This window comes from Argiope bruennichi, chromosome 4 (assembly GCF_947563725.1).
Source record: "Argiope bruennichi chromosome 4, qqArgBrue1.1, whole genome shotgun sequence".
Classification (NCBI taxonomy): Eukaryota; Metazoa; Arthropoda; class Arachnida; order Araneae; family Araneidae; genus Argiope; species Argiope bruennichi.
Genome location: NC_079154.1, coordinates 26,661,892 through 26,682,734, shown reverse-complemented (window position 1 = coordinate 26,682,734; position 20,843 = coordinate 26,661,892). Strand labels below are relative to the sequence as shown.

Below are 20,843 nucleotides of genomic sequence, written 5' to 3'. Positions count from 1 at the left end.
AAAACAGTACATACAGTTTTATATATTTCCCAATTTCACAAATTTACTAAGATTTGTCTAGATTGCATATTAATTATTAATTAAATCTGAAGTGCAGAAATTTTCTTCTTAATTGTAAAATCAAAAATCATTTTAATTATTATTGATGAGGCACGACAGAGCACAAATACTTGTAGAAAAAATGCACTACGTTTTTGCAGATTTTGCATAAAAATTTACAACTCAGTAGGGATAACAATCTCTTAAAAGCATTGCATTAATCCAGGGCCCTCTACTATCAGATATATCAGATTTCAAAAGAGGAATAATTTTTAGAACAGTTTAGCTACAGCTGTCATACATCAGGTTTGATGCTATACAAAGTCAAAAAAGAATTGCAGAAAGACCAAGTTGCGTTGTCAAATTTTACCTTAAAAAAATAAACACTTTATCAGCACTTTTTGGGAAAAATAAGAGCCAGCATTAATATACTGTTTTCAATTATAGAACTACGGCCGACAAAATTAACTAAGCAAGAATCCAATTTTAAACATAAAACACCGCCAACAATTATTGAATATATTTTACCAACATTGAAACTAAATTATTTAAAATGCCTTTTTTTATGTGTTTTGTTTGAAAATCATTGTTAAAGCCCTTTTATTGAATATTTAAATTTATTTTATTAAATTACAGTCAATATTGTTAAGAAAAATTATAATATTACTGAACCATTAACATTTTAATTTCTCGAAAAAAAATTATGAACCTAAGTAAACAAATCTTGGATACAAAAATCATGATAATTTTATTCAATATGTATATAAAAATTTGTTTCTTTTTAGAATATATTTTGATAGTAATTAAGTCTTTGGCTTGTTAAACACATTAGCTTTATATTCAATTTCAAATATTTCTTTTTCTAAAATTTCATTTTCTATAAAAACACCAAAGAATCAGATTATTACTTTATGCCATTAGCAATTATTTCTTTATGTGTTTGTTCCTTAAAAAATCTGTGATGTTTTGAACAGGCTGATATTGATGATATTTTCAATACTCTGTTAACATTAACTGAATGGATTCTGTCAGAATACTTTGTGTGGCCATATTGAAACAAAATATTTCATTTAAACTTCCTTAGTAGCATTTTCAGCAATGGTGAACACTCATTCACCAGAAGCCTATTCATGAGAAATATCTTGTAAATTTATAAATAAATATCTTGTAAATTTATTGTCTTCAAATAAGGAATTAAAAAAAAAAAAAACTCATACATTTTTATTTTTCAACATTAAAATTCTTTAAGTTGAATAAGGATGATTTGACTATCATCTATATACTCCATAAAATGAGTCAGTGTACTCCATCTTTCTTATGTAATAGCAACACAGAACATGTTTCAATTTTTCATACTTACTAATTTTCTCTGCCAAAACAATATTTTTCTACTCTTGTATAATTTACTGATCTATTACATTTTTAAAACAAACAAACTACTGACAATTTTACTAATTCTTATTTCATGTGAACCTTGCCTTGTTTGTAGAAATGAATTAATAAGCTCAACAACTCATAAGACGACAGTGAAGGTTTCTCTAAAACTTCCTAGCATGCTCCTTAATAAAAGTGTTATGATCCCACATAAAAATTAGACACTGGATAAGGCTGTGAAAGCCACGAACACTTGCAATTTTCATATTCTGCATAAGAATGTTTTGAGCTTCACAGTATGGTAAATTTTATAAGTTTTTTTGGATGACCAAATGATACATTTCATAATTTTAACAACAAAAATATCCAAATCTCATTTATCTAATATGTTGCATCTTTGAATTATAGTGTTTGTATGTATATGAATGTACAGACCGACAAATGGTAAACTTGTTGACAAACTTAGTTTAAATTGATATTGATATATACTTTAAATGCTAAAATTAAGAACCAAATTTTATCCATATAGCTCTTGGCATTTTGAAGTAACCTAGTTCACTTGTACTTGGATAGATATAACAAATTTTATTTAGGGATTTAAATTGTGGAGTTAGGGTAAAATTTTGGCTTCAAATTTTTTATGATTAACATTCCTTACCCCTGAATACTTCATATACAAGAAAATATATTAATTAGCATTAATTAAGAAAAAAATTTATAAGCATTAACTATTTTTGAGATCTACAGCAAGAGTAACAAGTAATGGCTGACAAGTAACTTTGAAGAACCATGAACATTTTGTTTTATTTTTATTCTTGGAAGCCTTGAACCATTTACTTTTGAAAATTAATTAAACACACATTTTCCCCTTAAAATGTTAAAAAGTTCTAAAACTTTTCTACCATCTAAATATAACTGGTCATTTTCTATATGATGTTAAATGCTCAATAAATTTTTTTTTAAAAAAAAAGAGCATAAAAGAAAATGTGATTTTACATAAATACATAAATTTATCTCAAAAATTCCTTTTCTCCCGATCTAAATAAATAAGAAGGAATGAAGGAAAAGTAATGTAAATAAGTATAAGAAATGCATTTTCTTATTATTATTAGTATTTCCCTAATGAGAATTTTTTTTTTTTTTTTTTCCACAGAATCATCAAGATCTTTTCAAAGATGAAAGATCAGGCATTGCAAAGAAAAATGCAGCCCTATAATCAGACAAATCTGATATGATTCTGTAATAAGGTACACTACTCCCCCTACCAAGTAAAAAAAAAAAGTACTTGGATAAAAAGTAAGTATTTTTTAAGCCCTTATATAAGGGCCATTAAAAATAAGCAGTTTTAAGGTTTGTTAATGATGTTGCACCTCTGAAGAAAAAAGCATTAACTCAAGATGACAGAAACTATAAGCAATTACTTTGCAGACAGAATATAGCAATAACAATTATCTTCAACATTTCTTTTTATGATGAACTTCAAAATTTCACTTCATGTTAGAATATAAGGTACATTTCCATTATACCGGCGCAGGCTATAAAGTTGCCAATGATGATGCAACCAATGCCAAATGGAATATCATCGGTGGTAACCTTTTGCTTGATGTGATTTGTTCCAATGATTGTGTGCTGTCACCAAAAAGTCTGCTTGGCGAGATTTGCGCTGGTATAATAGAAAAGTAACAAAAATAATTTTGATTGGGTATTCATAAACATCAGCTGCATTCCATAATGCTAATGAGTAACCAGAATACTTATCCCTACAGCACTGGTAGCAATTTGTCCAATTTCATGAATCAATAATCACACCATTTCAGACCACTGGCATGTTTTTATCAGAATAATCTTACTTTTCACAAACTTTAAAGTATGCAACTGAACAGTATGCTGATGTGATATCTTGGCTCTCTAATTATTCTGCTTGGAAAAATAAAAATAATTTTTGATTCTTCAATGATTTTATTTGTGCTTTTATTCTTGATTCACAACTATCATTTCAAAGTTATAAAATTTTCTTAGCTAAAATAATTTACGAGTGGATTAAGATAACACAACTGGTATTCTTCAATCCCTCCCTAGGATATCATTGAACAATTATAAAATATTTAATCTAATCAAATTCAAACATCAGTCATACTTTCAGAATTGGGCTATTCAGGATGAATGTCTTCATACTTCCATATATTTATGCACGATTTACACATCAGCCAACTTTGCTTATTACAGAATTTATATTAATTGTATCATTTTGTAACCCATTTGTAGGTATAAAAAAAATCAAGAAAATATTAAATTAACAGAGGTAAAATATTTTAATAATAAAAGTTTACAGATTAAAAATAAAAGTTGAAGCACATCCAGAAATAAATAAAAAAATATTCCATGTTTATTTTTATTTGATAGAAGCTTTGGGAATGTTATTTATAAAGAAATTTATCATTATCTTTTGTTTTTAAATTTCCGTAATTACATACTTTAAATTACCTAAATCAAGAAATACAATAATAAATTAGTTATGTCTCTATGGAAACAGAATAATTAACCACTATGTTTCCCTCACTAAATAGAAAAGGAATTTGCATGATTTAATTAATGTTATATCAAGATCTTGTAATTTCACAAATAATAAAACATCCAATGAATTTCACAATTATTAAAGAAAATATTATTTCAGAATGAAAAAAAAAAAAAAATGAAGGAAAAATAAGAAAATAATTTTAAGAAATAATAACAAACTAGCGGGATTTTGCTGCCAAATACTTGCTTGTATACAACTTTATAAAGGTACTGCCATCCATCCATCACAGCAAAAAAATTATAGACCTTGGCATACTTTTGGTGTGAATTTATCATTTTTATTGAATCTACTGTGTGATCCTTGGCAAGTTTTCCATTAATTCAACCCTAGCATTAGGTTTAGATGCCTTTCCCCCACCAACTGAAATCAAAATTTGCCATTGTACAACAGTAATCAAAAAATCATGTATTAAATTTGATATGTTTAAACCACTGTTTTCTTTATAATTGTGTTTTAGTTTCCGAGAATATAAACTATATCAATGAGATTTCTAGCCAAATCAGCCCCTAGTTGGATATGGCTAACAATTTGAAAGCTGTATACATTATAGATGTTAAATCTGTGCACCGAATGCTTTCCATCTAGTTCTCTTATCTTTGTAAATATCACGTTAAATTGTATTCAAACAATCGGGCAGACAGACTTCCTCTAAATTGATTTTACTGAAAATTTGATAGAAATATCCAAATTTGCTGGACGGTACAACAAATTTCAATTCCGCTCAAAGCTTTTTACAGTTATATTTGTCACATACACATAGAGAGATGGATCTTTTACAAAATTATGTTTTTCAAACTTAATAGAGGTTTAAAATGTGGAGATTCGTCAAAATATCGAGTTCGAATTTTCGGAAGATTACTACACTTTCTCTATACTACATATACGAGGAAGTAAAAAAAGGCAAAAAAATATCTATATAGAAATTATTTTACACAGTTTCAAGAGTACAAGAATTTTATTTAGCTTTCTTCATTTTGTAGTTATGTTAGCTTATACTTGAGCAGCCACACTTCCATTTCATAGATTTTGCTCAAAATTTGACAGAAATCAATAAATTTGTCATAAAGCCCATACACCAAATTTCATCCATCCAGCTCACAGTGTTATTGAATAATCTTTGTCACAAACAAACGGATATTTTCCAAAAATATGATTTTTTTAAAATTATTTTTCAGAGAGGTTTAAAATAAGGAGATTCGTCAAAATCTCGCATTTGAATTTTTTGATGATCACAAAACTTACTCCACACTTCATGTACGAGAAAGTAAAAATTATTAAGAATAAAATTATCCAATCGTTGTGAATAATCAATTTTTTTTAACTGACAGTAAAAATGCATCTTATGAAAAAAAAAATGCCTTAAGAACTGTATTCTATTACATTAAAATTATAATTATTAAAAAATCCGAAATTGTTACAATTTATATAAAATTGTTTTATTAATTATCTATTAGCTTAAAAATGATCGAGAATTATAATTCTTTACTATCATCCAGAAAACTGAAAAATTTTAATTAACTTTGACTTAATAATTGATAATCACCGATGGTGCATAAACTGATTAAGAACTTTGAAAACTGATAAACTATATACAACAAAATAAAAACTTGGTTTGGGTCAAATAACAAGATTTTATGGCAATCATAAAAAAAAAAAAAAAAAAAAAAAAAAAAAGCTAAAATATTTCATGAAACATAAGTTTGTATGAATTTATAATATAATAAAATCCCAAGATGAAATAAATATTTTCAAAATTTTAAATACCTTTTTTAAATTTTTCTATCAAACAAAGGTTTACTCTCATAGCAACTACTTTAAAAATTTGAATATTCATCATTATATATGTTAACTTTATGAAGTATACTAAAACTTGTTTTATGTAATTAGACAGACTGTACACAATCCAAAAATTCAACATGATAACTATAAACTATTTTGTACAAATATTATACTTCAGATGTTCATTGAAATGAAGATACATTCCTGACAAAACTGACTTTTGAAACAAATCTTTTAAACCAAATAATTGCTTAGAATAAAATGTTTTAATTAATCTCTGATATAGATTTTAAAAACGGATAAGAGTTTAATAAAATAAATTAAACTCAAAGTGCAAAAAGTTTTCCCAAATCCAACCATGTAAGTAATTATATCCATGATTACTGATGTAATACATAGCATAGTTATACAAGAAAGCATTAAAGAAATTTTAAAAAATAAAAATTGTTACAATACAGCATGCAAAATGGACACTAAGTACTTGAGCTGTACAATAAACATTAACTTCTTGAGCTGCAAATTTTAACTTACAGTACATTGCATTTAATTTACACATTTATTATTCTTGCTTGAATTATTTAACTATGCCCAAGTAATCTTTATATTATAAAATTATTGTTATTTTAACTACCAAATTTAATACAAGCAATACAAAAAAAATTCAAATTTAAATGCAAAATAATTGACATTTGATGCTTGGATTCGATTATATCAGTACTATGGTTAAAAAGCAACCCTTTAATGTTAAAAAACTAACAAATAAAAACTCAAAATTTATTAAAATGTACGACATATATTTATTAATATAAGAATTAGAGGCTATCACCTTGTGCTTGAAGATCTGAGAAAGACCAGAAAATCTACTTGATTTATGTTACAGTGTTGAGTTAAAGTCAGATTTAGAATAAAGGATAAAGGAACAGATTATAAAATAATTTTGAACTTAAAGCCTCATATAATCAAAACCTTTTAATACATTAAAGGAAGATTTATGTATCATATGAATTAATCTCTTTCATAGAAATTTATAACATAGGAATTGCGAAAATTTTAAATTCTAACAACAAATGAACATCAGTAATTAAGAACATTATAATTATTTATTATAGAATATGTTTGTTGAGTGTCATACGTGCATCGATTTATCGAATTTTGATAGCTGTAAGCAAAAAAATAAAACATTTATAACGATTACAATCCAATATTAAAATTACTTCGAATACATAGATAAGTCAAGTATCCAATGGATTTCCATTGGAATCAAAATAAGAAAATATTCTCAAAATAGAAGGTGTCATCTTATAGATAGTAAAGAAAATAAAACAGTTAAGTGGTTAATTATCGGTTTCTAGTAATATCAAACAATATATGTTCCTGAATCTTCAAGACAGAAATTTTAACTGATAATATTCATACTTTTAACTTTTTTTACTTTTGTATTTACTTAATATTAATTCTCTAATATAATAAACATTATTTGATTAAAGACAAAACTATACTCTGATCAGACAACAAATGTTCCATACTAATCTTCAGTAGAATGAAACTGATTATCAAAAATTATCCTAATACAGAATTTATTTTTATAACTGAGACATTTGCCAGAAATAATGCTTCAAATTTCACTGAAAAAATAATGTAAAAACTTTAAAAAATAAATAAAAGACTAAAAAATTTCCTAATTAAATTTAAGTAAAAAGGATAAAACATATTTCAATAATCAATATATACAAGCTACACAACATCAACCATACAGAAGGATCTACGATAAAATAAAAGAACACTAAACAGACTTTTTGCCAAATCTCTCTCAAAAAAAGTAAAAAACTCATTAAATATTAATTAAAAAACTCAGCTAAGTTACCATATTTGGCAAATGATTGCCTCTAAGAAATTATAATTTGTTTACTGTACAGTATTCTGTAGTTGGAATTTGCTTTTTAATTATTATGGATGCCACAAATTTAGATTTTAAATTATAAAACTAAAGAAAAGCAACTTTGCAAATTCATTCAAAGTAAACTTTTCATCTTTTCCTCTTTATTATTATTTTCTATTTACACTTAATTATCTGTAACTATATTTAGTAATTTGATTGAAAAGTTTAAAATATACTTAGGAAAATTTTTTTTAAAAAAATGTGGTTATGTATTTTATGTTACTTTATGAATAATTAATGCATATGTATTTCCCCATTAGCACATCCTCTATCACAATATAACATAATAATGTGCAATATTATATCATATCATTTAATATTCAACAATATTATAGAATATTGTTTAATATCATACAATATATGTATGCTACTAGGGTTGATGAGTATATGTTATTTATGAAACATTTAAGTAACATAAATAAAGTCCAGTTGTTGTAAACTAGTAATAAGACAATATATTATGAAGCAAATAACTGAAAATTTTATCACAATCAATTAAACTGGCTCTTCAGACGATATCCTACTCAAGGTACAATCACCTAGAGTTCACTGTCCTTTATTTTCTCTCCAATGTAAACAATGACAAATATATATTTATTGATGTGTATCAAGAACAGCACTGTTTATAATTTACAAAATTCAATGCCCTGTTTTTTTAAGCATGCTCTTTTTATTAAAAACCCGGCTATTTTCAGATCCCATATAAAGGTCTTGTAGAAAAAACACCACCTGTATGTCAAAATATTTATGAATTGTTTTTATCTGTTTATATGTACATAAATATAAAAATATTGCAGTTTTCTTTAATATACATAGCATTTGCATAAATACATAATAAGAAAAGTGGTAGTTTAGAACAAATAAAAAATTAATACAATGAAGTGATGCAACCACCGATTCAGAATGATAAACAAGTTTGTACGAACGTCACACGTTGATTATGATAAAAAGAACAATTGTATATGCTATTTCACTACCAACGAATATTAATAATACAGTATATAAAAAATATTTTTATTTAAATAAAAAAATTCAAACATAAACAAAAGAAAATAGTACCTCGTCATAATGTCACTGGTGGAAGAAATTCAAACCTCATCAACCCAACTTATTTTATACTTGTTTGCAAAGGAGACTCACACAGTTCTTCTTTGTTTTCTTTTAACTAATGGAATAAAAAAATTCATACCTACTGTGATTTTTAAATTATAAACAAACTTTTACAAAGCTTAACATGGCGAACTAGCGCTAAAAATTTTTCCTTCAGTATAAATTTTTATAAATGTCCTCCTGATGCCATCATAAGTCATAAATTCGAAACCGAAACGATTATTCCTATTTCAAATGGAAATCATTCTTGTTTTAAAAGGCTTTGAGAGATATGATAAGAAAAATCAAAATATGATTTTTAAATCCAAGAGGATAATACTGTTTCAGAATTAAAATAATATAGACAGGAGAATTAAATCTGGCATTTCGTATAGTTCTATATTTTCACTAAGGATAACGGCCTTTGCGGTGACGTCATATTATACTAATCCGTCACCTCTGATAGATAGATACGGATACACAAAAAAGGATATTAAAGGTTTTTTTTTTTTTTTTTTTTTTTAAAGCTTTCGTCGAAAAGTTTATTGATTAGGAATGGAACAAAACAATTAGCGACTGTTTCCATGAGTTATTTGACACACACACACACACACACACAAAAAAAAAAAATCTCGAAGGCTAATAAAGGCATTTGTAGCTAGTTACACTTTTTCATGCATACTTTTCAAATTATAAGAGTGATAATTTTTCAATTATTTCTTACTCCATAAAATGAAAACCATGAATGTAATATTCTATCTATGTATTTAACAGTCTCCCTTTCACAGTCTTCCAGGAAAGACAGATAGCATGTTGTTGGAAAGTTCAAACAAAGCATTCTATAAATTTCCCATAATTTGATATATTTCCTATTTTGAAATTTTTCTTTGCCATTTCCAGATAGCATTTCCTAAACAAGACAACAGAGATTCTACATTCGGACATTAAAATGAAATCAATCAATTTAACGTTCAACAAAAGGGAAAATTACTTTTATATACATATATATAATATATATATATAATTGTATATATTTATGTAATGATATCTCTAAATCTAAATTAAATTCTAATCAATTTTCTAATTTTTATCTTAATCTAGCCCATATTAACTACATTCCGAAATGTTCTTTTATTTCCCGATCCCATTCCACACGCTCCGAGTGAAGGGATAAAAACCTTTCAAGCAAAGCAAATTCTCTTGAAAGATACCTAAATCGACATGTAAAGAAATCCCTATCGGAATCTAATGGTAAATAAAGATCGGAGAAAACAATTTTGTTCCTTTTTTGCTTCCGTTCTTGTGTCGTGCTGTGGATTGACGTGCCTCGTCGCTTCTTGCTTGTACATAAATTGTCTCCCTGGATGGAATAAAGCGAAGCTTAAAAATTCAAAGTGTCTTTTCTCTTTTCGGTCACGACTCTGCTTAAAAATGTGTTTTATATTATATACATAGTTACACTTTTAAAAATTTGCTGCTGATTTAATAAACCTATCTTAAGGTTAGAAGACTTGTTGTATAAGCCGTTTCAATACCAATAATTTTCCTATTTCAGCTTTTCTTTTAAGATCTTTTATTTAATTGCGAGAAATGAACGTTACAACTTCTCTCTTATATGAAAGCAATACTAGTGACACATTCAGGATGACCAATAATTTAGAGCCAATTAAATTGCTGTTTGATGGGTATATGTTTCCCGAAGTCAAAAGTACAGTTTGATTGGATTGTGTAACTTTTAATCAATCTATAAACAGTTTTACTCCTCAATCTTTTACAGCAGGTCAGCACAATTTAATGCTAAGACGAGAAGTAATAAAAAGGATTTGCAATTTTTTTTCAGGTATTTTAATGAGTTGAAAACTTTCTAGTTGAAACTAGAAAACTTTCTAGTTTCTAGAAATGAGTTGAAATCTTTTCTATGTCTAAATCTATTTAAAAAGACATTTTGTTCTGCCCTTTATTTTAAGATTCATGCATTTCATACTTCATATAATATCCTTTTAGTAACATTTGAATTATAATTCCCTTTCCTAACACACACACCTTCATCAAAGTCAAACATACACAAGTTAATAATAGTTCAAGAATAGAAAAATACTGATAATTCTTACAACTTGAAAGAGACATTATTAATTTTAAGTGTTAGGAAGTAATTATTTATGGATTGTTTATAAGAAAAGAATCAAATGAATTCAACATCATGGGAATCATGAATTCAACATGATAAAAATTTAAAGAAAAATGTATTCATTATGAAGAAAACAAGTTAGTTTCCACAAAGTATCAACATTAATTTTAGTTTCTATTTAATTAAAATTTGTGTTGCTAATTTAAAGTAGTATATTAATCTTCTTTTAATATCATGCAAATTATACATATAATTTATATTTATCAGTTTAAGATAAGAGTGGAAGAAATTTATATCTCCAAGATACATTATGTTGCCAAAAATTAGATTAATTTCACAGCAGATAGAAATTTCTTTTAAAAATTTTGTTTGATAAGAATAAGAAAATTTTTTATGCATTTTTTTCCTTAAAGGATGCCATATTATTTGATTTATTAAAGACACCAAAAATATCATTTTAAAACTTCACACTATTTTTCCTATTTTCAAAAACTTAATAATTACATTATGATTTATTGGTATTTATTTTCAGCATTAATTCTATGAAGTAAAGAAATATGTTTTTAGATTGAGCCTTCTGTACAAATTTAACAATGATTTCGACAATTTGTTCAAAGCACAAAACAAATTAAATATAAAACTTATATTAGTTTTGACAATAAACCAGAAATTTACAATATAGATTTTATTATGGACGTATGATAGTTATACAAAGCTTATAAGCAGAAGCTTGCAGTAGAAAGATTATCACAAATGTATGCACAGACACAAGGGAAAAGATATTACAGTTCCATGCAAAAATTAAACACAAAACAATGAACTCTATGATACATAAATAATCAATGAGATTTAAATTATATCATACAAACAAAAACAGAAATATTCTTTTTCTAAAACTCAAATAAAATTTTATACATTTAAGAAGTTACTTTTTAAAATTTTAACAATATATATATATATATATATAAAAGAATATAATCAAGAGAAAGAAATTAAACAAGAATTTCATCTCTCAGTCAAAAGAAGAAGAAAAATCAAATATATTTGCATGAACACAATAAAATTTCATAATTTGATTCACATATAATTATAGCTAAGATATTTTTTTCACTTTTTATTTGAGTTACTTTTTCCTATAAGCATTGCTACATGTATTTTATCCATGAGGCACTAAAATTACCATTAATGAGTAAATTCAAAAATTAACAGATAATATTAAAGCACAATTCATATTCCAGCAGAAAAACATACAGCATTTTAAAAAGTAAAATTCCATGTCAAATATCTAGGTGACTAGCAAACATTCTCTGATAGTGTACCTGAGAATAAATATATAAAAATATCTGCATATATCAAAAATCAATATCTAGAATATTAGTAATAAAATAATTTACAATATCTTTTCATAGATTCAAAAATTTTCAAATTGTCTACTGTTTAACATTCTAAACTGTCTACACATGAAATGGAAATAGAAAAACATATATTGTCTCATGAATAAAAAGATTGGCAAGACAATACTTTCAGATCATTTTAAAAGTAGGACAATTCAATGCAATAAATAACACATTTCTACACTATACTGACTGACATCTGGCAGTACTAAATATAATAATCACTATTATAAAGACTGTCAGCAAATTCAAATATTTGACTTAGTGAAATAAAGAAATTCTACAGATAGAATTTTAAGGCAGTTATGAAGAAATAGTTTTCAGCACAACCAATTTATTAATGATGAAAACTGATTTGTGCAACTAATAAATGAATGATAAAGGATTTAAGAGAATAATTTTTTTAGCTATTGTTTCACATAAATATATAACCGCAAATTAAATACTTAAAATACTTCAATTAATCAACATCAAAAAAGAATTTCACATTGTTGCTGATTAGAAATGAACACAAAACTTATTTTGAAATTAATATTCTGAATATATATATATTCCTGCTAAAGAAATCCAAGCTAAGTCCTCCATTACATAAATAATTTTATTGAGTATGTCTTAAAGATAACATATTATGTTAAAAAAACATTAATATAAAAGCATAAGATTTTGTTACAGTACTGCAATTGTATAATATGATCACTGAATAGTTAATACATTTATAATAAATGTAATTTTGTTCCTATTTTCTTTTGAAATTTTTTAAAGAAATACAAATTAAAATGTTAATTATGTTCATTATATATTTTTAAAAAATAAAGAACATTTCTTCATTTGCAAGACTAATTTTTTCACCAGGAAAAAAATAAATAAAAACCTGATTAGAACAGTAAGACAAACTCAAGCTAAGTATTCACAGTACAAAGTATATAAAAACAAGTGACAAAAGTCTGTACCAACTTCAATTTAAAAATGGTAGATTTTACACTATAGTACTTCAAATGCAGCAACAATATGATTAAGCAAATACAAATCATAAAATGCATTAAATTTTTGAATTATCAATTTACAGAACTTCATGGTCATTAAACTGGTACTTGTTTATTAACTACATGCTAGCAAAAAAATACTAAAGGCTTCAGTTTTATTGCAACTAAAAATTAATCCCCCAAGCAAAAAATTGCCACAGATGTCATATTACAGTTCTTTCAAAATTCTAAGACTAGCACTTTTGGATGATTTTGCTCCTTAAAGGAGTAATGCACAATAAGGTGGATACTTTCGGGAATTCTTCGTTAGATTTGATCTCCCAGTTAAGCACATTTTCTTTTATCTCACATGTGCAAAAGTATGGAGAGTTACCTGACTGACAGAACTCATAGCTAGAATTTTATTATGTGGATCAATGACATGCAGTTAAAATTAAAAGTCGCCAATTGCATATAGTTAAAACAAAAGTTGGTTAATGGCATGCAGTTAATATGCAAATACTTTTAAATTTATGTTAAATAGCTATAAGTGATTGAAAAATGAAATTGGACTTTAAGGATAGGCAAGTTAACAAATAAAACATTAACAAACTATGAGCAAAATTCTTATTTTTAATTATCATTTATGGCATGCATTACTGAAAAATAAGCACTCCTCAGTAATCAGTCATTAATAATCAACATTGCACTTAATACATTAAATACAGGTGCTACAGCAACTCTTTTTTGTAATTATTTACAGAGTAGATTTTATACTTATTATCAATAAATTTAGCATAATATTGATTGGTTAAGATAATGAACTTTAAAGAATTACATATATTAAAAAAGAAATCAAAGATAAATGCAAACTATTTTAAATGCGTATTATTCATTTATACTAATGAAGAGTACAATAAGTAAATACTTGACAGTTCTGGCAATTACTGTCATATTAATTATAAAAATTGTATCATTTAAAAAATAGTGATAATTTATGCCCTTAATAAATTTGACTTTAAAAATGAAAAATATTAATCAATTTAAGGCACACACTTTGCTTAAGATTGCATGGGAATAAAAAGACTTTAAACAATAGCAAAAGACTACGATAACTGGACAAAAAATTTTTGGTTTTAAAGTGCCTTTATTTTTGTAATTAATTACTAATGCCTTTTATAACTATGAATATCTAAGGCAACACGCAAAAAACAGTAAAAGTTCATCACAAAGAAACCAGCTTTGGTGGTGTTATTGAATCAGGACTAGACAGATCACTACTTGAGCTTCTTTGTTGGCCACCACAAGATGATATCACAAAGCCACTTGCGGATGTTGCTGTACCACCATTACCATCCATTAAAGACTCAAACTGATAGAGTCCAGTAGATGGTGTATTCAAGGAAGAGTTCATTCCATTGATATTTGGAGATGACTTCATGGAGGTACCACTGTCACTGTTGAAGTTGGAAGACAATGACAAGGAATTTGGTCGATTACATGGCTTTAACTTACTTAAGTTAGGCTTTGTATCGACAGATTTATTTTTATGATTCATATCTAATTTGCAGGTGGCTTTATGAGCTTCAAGAATGAATTCCAATTCTTCTTTCTGAAGAGTAAGGTACTGGATCTCACTTTGAAGAGTTTGTCGTTTTTCTTCCAAGCCATCAGTTTCCTAAAATAATAATAAATCACTTCATTGAGTTGGGATATTAAAACAATACAAGAATCAATAATGCATAAATTATTAAACTTTATTAATCTATGAATATACAGTGAAAACTATAAATTTTTTAACAAATATTCAATACTTTACAAATTACACATAATGTTTAATGTCCCTGACTGAGACTACATATTGATTGAATAAACAAGGTATTAAAAATATTAACCTTTAACTATTTGATAAAACTAACAAATAAGCATTCCAAAATGTAAAACAGTTCAATTTACTAGAAATAAGTACTGTGTAAAAGAAATGATATTCAATGATGCTAAACTGAAGATTTAAATACATCACATTACAAGAACAGTAATTTAATTAAAAATAAATTTGAATATGTTGTAATATTGATCCAATTATTAAAGGTACAATGCACATATACTACTGAACAGTAAAAAGAGGAAATACCAGATTCTTATCTCCAAAGAAAATTTCAATTAAATTTTATTAAAATGAACATTACCTGCATTAAGTTAGTTGTAAGCTCCATGCGTCGTTTGCGACAACGGGCAGCAGCTAGTTTGTTTCTTTCTCGTCTAATTCTTCTTCGTTCCTCTTCTTCAGGACTTAACTATAAAAACAAAATTTATATATAGATATATTATTTTATACAAAATAATATAGAAAAAAAATGCTATGGAGAACAATTGTTTTAACACCACTTTGCAGTCACTTATTTTTATTTCAGAGATTACTCCATTTTACAAATTCATAAGATAAAGTGTAGACATTAAACAGGTAAAATATCTTGTGCCACTTTCCAATCACTAATGAGAATATAATTCAGAGTTGCAGACAAACCTAAACATTACATAGTAAGTTTTTAACATCAATCTGAGTAATTTATACACACGCATCTATATTTATACCTTTTCATCTTTTAAAGGGCGTCTGCCACCACTGCGCCCAGTCTTCATCGAACGTGAGCTAGAGGATGCTTCAGATGGTATAGGAGAGTCCATAGATCTATCAGAAGATAGCATACAATCATCTGCCCAATGATTATCTTCCTGCTTAGGCACACTTGCAAAAGAAACAACTGGAGGTGCAAAACCAGCTTGATGCTGATGTTCTAATGGGGCAGGAGGTATCGAACTTAGTTCCATGAAAGACTCCTCGATATTTCTTAAAGTTGTAGGAGTCAAAGTGGGTGTTGTTCGTGTAGGAATACCACATGTTAATCCTCCAATACTAGATATCTGAAAACATAAAATTAAATGTTATTTCACAATAGCTAGCTTTTTGCTAATCAAAATAGGTAAAAATATTGAAATATCCCTTGAATATATTTTCACTTTGGAATCTTATTTTAATTGTACAGAATAATTTCTTTTAAAAGTAACCTTTTGAAAAATAGCCTTCAAATACTAAAAACTTGGACCAATTGGGATAAAAGAAAATACATTATATCAAGAAATGTACTTGAACAATGCGTGTGAATAAAATAAGATAAAACCCTACTTAAATGGATATTACATTTTAAAATTCATGCGAATGCATAATTTTAAATTCATATGAAAAGGCGAAAAAAGCTTATAGAAGATAATCAAATTCTGCTGAATTTGAATCGATTTGAAGCATATTAGATCAAAAGTATAATATATATATGAATCGAATATTTTGCAGTTTGCAAGATAAAGGACCCTAAAATATCCAAGGGATAGTGTAGCTCTAGCAAAGTTATTTTATCATTTGTGTTCCTTAAGGGAAATGGTTTAAATATTTCTTAACATCTGCATGCAACATTTTGCTTATCAAAAGAATTAGATAAAATTCAAAATGATTTCCAAAATTAAGAAATCAAAGGAAATAGATTGATTTGATTAAAAATCAATGTTTAAAATATATAATTTACATTTTTTTACAATAATATTGAAAATGTCACAGATTCAGCATCAATTTAAATAAGTTGTATTAACTACAAGTCATTGGTGAATGTACTCAGTAGATTAATATATCTTTCATGAGCAATCACTAATTGCAAAAGCATGACATCTTTGGCAATTAATCACTGACATGCATTTAATACACAGGTCCAAGTTCTGTAAGTATACAGATTTTATAAGATCCAAATTCACATAACAGAATAAAAATGAACAGATAATACAATTTAATATTTTGATCAAGATACTATCATACAATATTTTGATTACAGTAATGCAACACTAGTTTTTAACTGCATACCAACAATTAAACATCATAGACGGCACAATAATAGGCTTTTTCAATAATCTAAACACCGGCTAATAGCATTCAGTTAATACATAATTACCATAAAAAGTTTTAATGATAGCAACTCAAAATTCTGTTAATTTATAAATTTAAAAGACACAAAGAAAACTATTTCATGTAAATATTTGAATTTTTATTTCATCTGATCTTTAAAAAGTTGCATGATCCTTTTTATAAAGAAACAGGATAGATATTCCAAATATTATTATTAAGATTAGATATAAAATTATTATTCAGTATGTGAAATTTTTGACATTTAAATTACAATTTTAATTATCATTACTAAGATTATCTCATCTTTCCATTCAAATATTAATTTAATTAATATTTAAATTAGAAGATAAGATTTAAGAAGACCTTAAATATAAGGTTTAAAAAAAGATTGAAATAGAGTTATTTGTTATTAAATTGTAACTCAGACTACTCTAATGTGAATTTAAGCTTTTAATAAGCAAATGGTGAAAAGTTGTAGGAAAACATTATTTGAATGCACAGGCTAAACAGGATATGGATATTTAAATGTTCTTTGAATTTTTGTAAAAAAAATAATTAAACCATCAATAATTGATTCCTAGTAATTTCTGTTAATTATGTAAATACCTGTGTACAAAGGCATACATGCAATAATCATGCAAAGCACTTGGAATTGTAGATTTCCCCATAAGAGCTAATGAAAACATATTACTTGCGATACGTCATTTCATGCAAACATGTAAAAAAAAAGAATTCTGTTTTTTTTTTTGAGAAAGATGAAAAGAAATAGTCAATATTTTTAATGTTATGCTTGTGCTATTTATTTATGAAAATTCTATAAAGGAACTACTAAAAATCAATACACAGTGAAAAATTTTTTACTCATAAAAAAATTAAGCTTTTGAAATTTTGTTTATATGTAATTTATTAGTTTTATAAGAAATGTTTTGATTTTCTTATACAAACCAGTATAAATATATTTTTTAATAATATGCAATATGAATGCTATTTCTTGTAAAGTTATGATTCTTCAAAAACAATGATACTGTAAAATTTCACAAGTTTAATTTGATATTTCTTCTTTTTAATGGTTCTCCAGTTTACTTGCAGTTTTCAAATTAAGGAACAAAGAAAGATAAGGGATTTACTAGGCAACTTTCAAATTACCAAAATTGCCAAGTTCCATTATGCATAAGATACCAATGATTTTGGCAAAATCTTGGCAACGGTTTGTATTTTTTGGAAATTTGTCACAGCATCAAAAAAATAAACAAGTACTTGATGTAATATGAAAGTGAAATAAACTAAGCTCCAAGATTTTATACTTTAGTTATATTATCGTGAATGCCTATTTTATAATATTTTATTTATTTTCAAGTTTATAAGAGAAAAATCAACCTGAAATCTTTCATGAAAATTTTGTAAATCTATCTTCTAAAGTAGTGTTGATTATTTAAAACTAGAAAAAGAATAGAGAACTTTGAAAATGTATTTCCGTTACATGGCAGAGCTTAAAAGAAGTTTTCATTTCCCATAATTTTTATCCTGATTAAAAATGGAAAACTTATATTGGCAAAATATGCAATCAATTTCTAAAAAAATAATCAAATTGATATTTTACCTTTTAAAAATTAGTAGTTTTCAAAGTAAATTATTTTTATTCAGCGAACAGCTGAATTAGGATAGAAAGACATAAATTACATTTATTTGAGGAATATACTATTCTAAAAAGTGAATTGATGAGATTGACATCATTGATTTTCTAAATTTCTGGTTTTATTTAACATGATTAACATTTTGTTTTGAAGCTATAAAAAGACTATTCTGAAACAATCTTCATGGTCAGATGAATAGGATACTTCCATACAATATTTATTCAGGATAAAAATGAGCAGCACAACACAACTTTTTTAAAACACAAAAGAACTGATTTCAATATTTTATCTTAAATTCAGATAGGAAATACTACTGAAAAGAAATATCTTGTCGATTAAAAAAGCATATCTTTACAGTTAAATATTATGAATTTAATATTAATGTAATTACTATTATGTACACAATATTAATTGACTGAACCTGATAAAATTCTGACTTATTAGATTTGACAAAAAAAGAAAATCCATTATTAAGTTTTAATATTAAAAACTGTTAATTATAGAAATTTATCATCAATAATAACAATATTAAATCTACATATAAAGACAGGACAATAATACCATGATCAATAAAATATATTTTCTAATCACTACAAAAACAATAAGAAATGAAAATATATTGAACAATATTTTATATATTTTAGATTAACAGAATGTCGTTCAGGATCAGAAGCAATTAAAAGTTAGTGAAATACAATGCAAATATCAAAGATTAAAGCGAACGATTGTGAGGAAAGTAAAAGAACAATATACTAAAAAAAAACCAAAATATTCCGATTGTCAATAACTTACTGGAACAGAAGGGGACGATTCATCTGCGCCATTCGCCATAGATGATAAAATATCAGCTGCGAATAAACGATCCGCTGATAAATTTTTTTCATTCAATTGAGAATACATATGATAATATCAAAACTTAATATTTTCAACTGTTCAGAATTTTAATCGAAAAAAATTTCATCCATACAAATTACATCATCATACACGATCGCTCACAGACCTTCGAAATGAGTCATAAGCCGATGACATCATTTTGCAAAAATAAGATCGGAGAAATGCTCTTCTTTTGTACGTTTTACTTTAGTCATCTGACTCAGATATTTATAAAAAAAAATATATATATATATATAAGCAAAACAATTTCACTTAAAAAAATAATTTTCTTAAATAGAAACTTTAAATTGTAAATAAAAATATGTTAGCTTTGTGTATCATCAAATTGTTTAAAGTTATGTTCATTTGTCCTAAAAGTACTTCGGGACGCTTTGACAACTGGACTAATTATGACATTTATTACGCATTAAACACTGTGACAAATAGAAACATTTTACAAATTCTTCCTTTAAAAATAATACAGAAGCAACTTTATGGGCTTATCCAAAAGATTTAAAAAAAAAAAAAAAATGGATGTCTGTCGCTGGCATTTGGGATTGGGATGGAGCCTAACTTAGAAATGCATGTTCTAGTATGATACGAATTTAATGCATGAAGAATATCATATTCACTGCACGTCTGTAACACATTCAAGCCTTTACTTCTCTTCGAAAACTCATGGCACTTATTATAATTTATTATAAATTTAGAATTCTATAAGAAAAGTTTAGAATTCTAGAATTCTCACAGAATTCTTAGGCTATCAGGAAATTAAAGGGTTTTAAAAATTTCAAATGTGACAATAAGTATTTCCCCCTAAATAAATGGTAAAAAGGTGTATAATGTCATGTGGTGAAATTGATCATATTTCATATCAGAAGATCAAAAAGAAAAGAAGAATTTCTGTAGGTCTTTTAGTTAAATATTTGTTAAACTGTTCATATTTTAGTAATAGACATTAATGGATTAATCCATTAATGGAAACAATACTAAAATAATAATGCTCTCAAGACGTATATCAGATTTTCATTTACCAGGTATTATCTCCAATTTTTAAATTTTTTATTACTGCAATAAAATAGGCAAAACAAATAAATTGGTA

General features: G+C 26.1%; 2 protein-coding genes across 2 annotated transcripts in view; both read right to left on the bottom strand.

Annotated features, from left to right (window-relative positions):
* LOC129965708 (poly(A) polymerase type 3-like) overlaps nucleotides 1-9,009 on the bottom strand; it is a 36,974-nt gene extending 27,965 nt beyond the window's left edge. Inside the window, exon 1 of the mRNA XM_056079821.1 lies at nucleotides 8,769-9,009. Coding sequence (XP_055935796.1) covers nucleotides 8,769-8,776 — 8 coding nt within the window. The 5' untranslated portion in view covers nucleotides 8,777-9,009. The remainder of the gene's footprint in view (nucleotides 1-8,768) is intronic.
* A 2,587-nt stretch (nucleotides 9,010-11,596) lies between these two features.
* LOC129966516 (transcription factor kayak-like) lies at nucleotides 11,597-19,899 on the bottom strand. The gene is made up of 4 exons (XM_056080951.1): nucleotides 19,661-19,899; nucleotides 15,878-16,207; nucleotides 15,472-15,579; nucleotides 11,597-14,960 (listed from the first exon to the last, which is right to left on the bottom strand). Exons 1-4 carry the CDS (start codon nucleotides 19,766-19,768, stop codon nucleotides 14,508-14,510), a joined length of 999 nt encoding a protein of 332 aa, XP_055936926.1. The 5' UTR covers nucleotides 19,769-19,899; the 3' UTR covers nucleotides 11,597-14,507.
* Nucleotides 19,900-20,843: the final 944 nt, after the last annotated feature.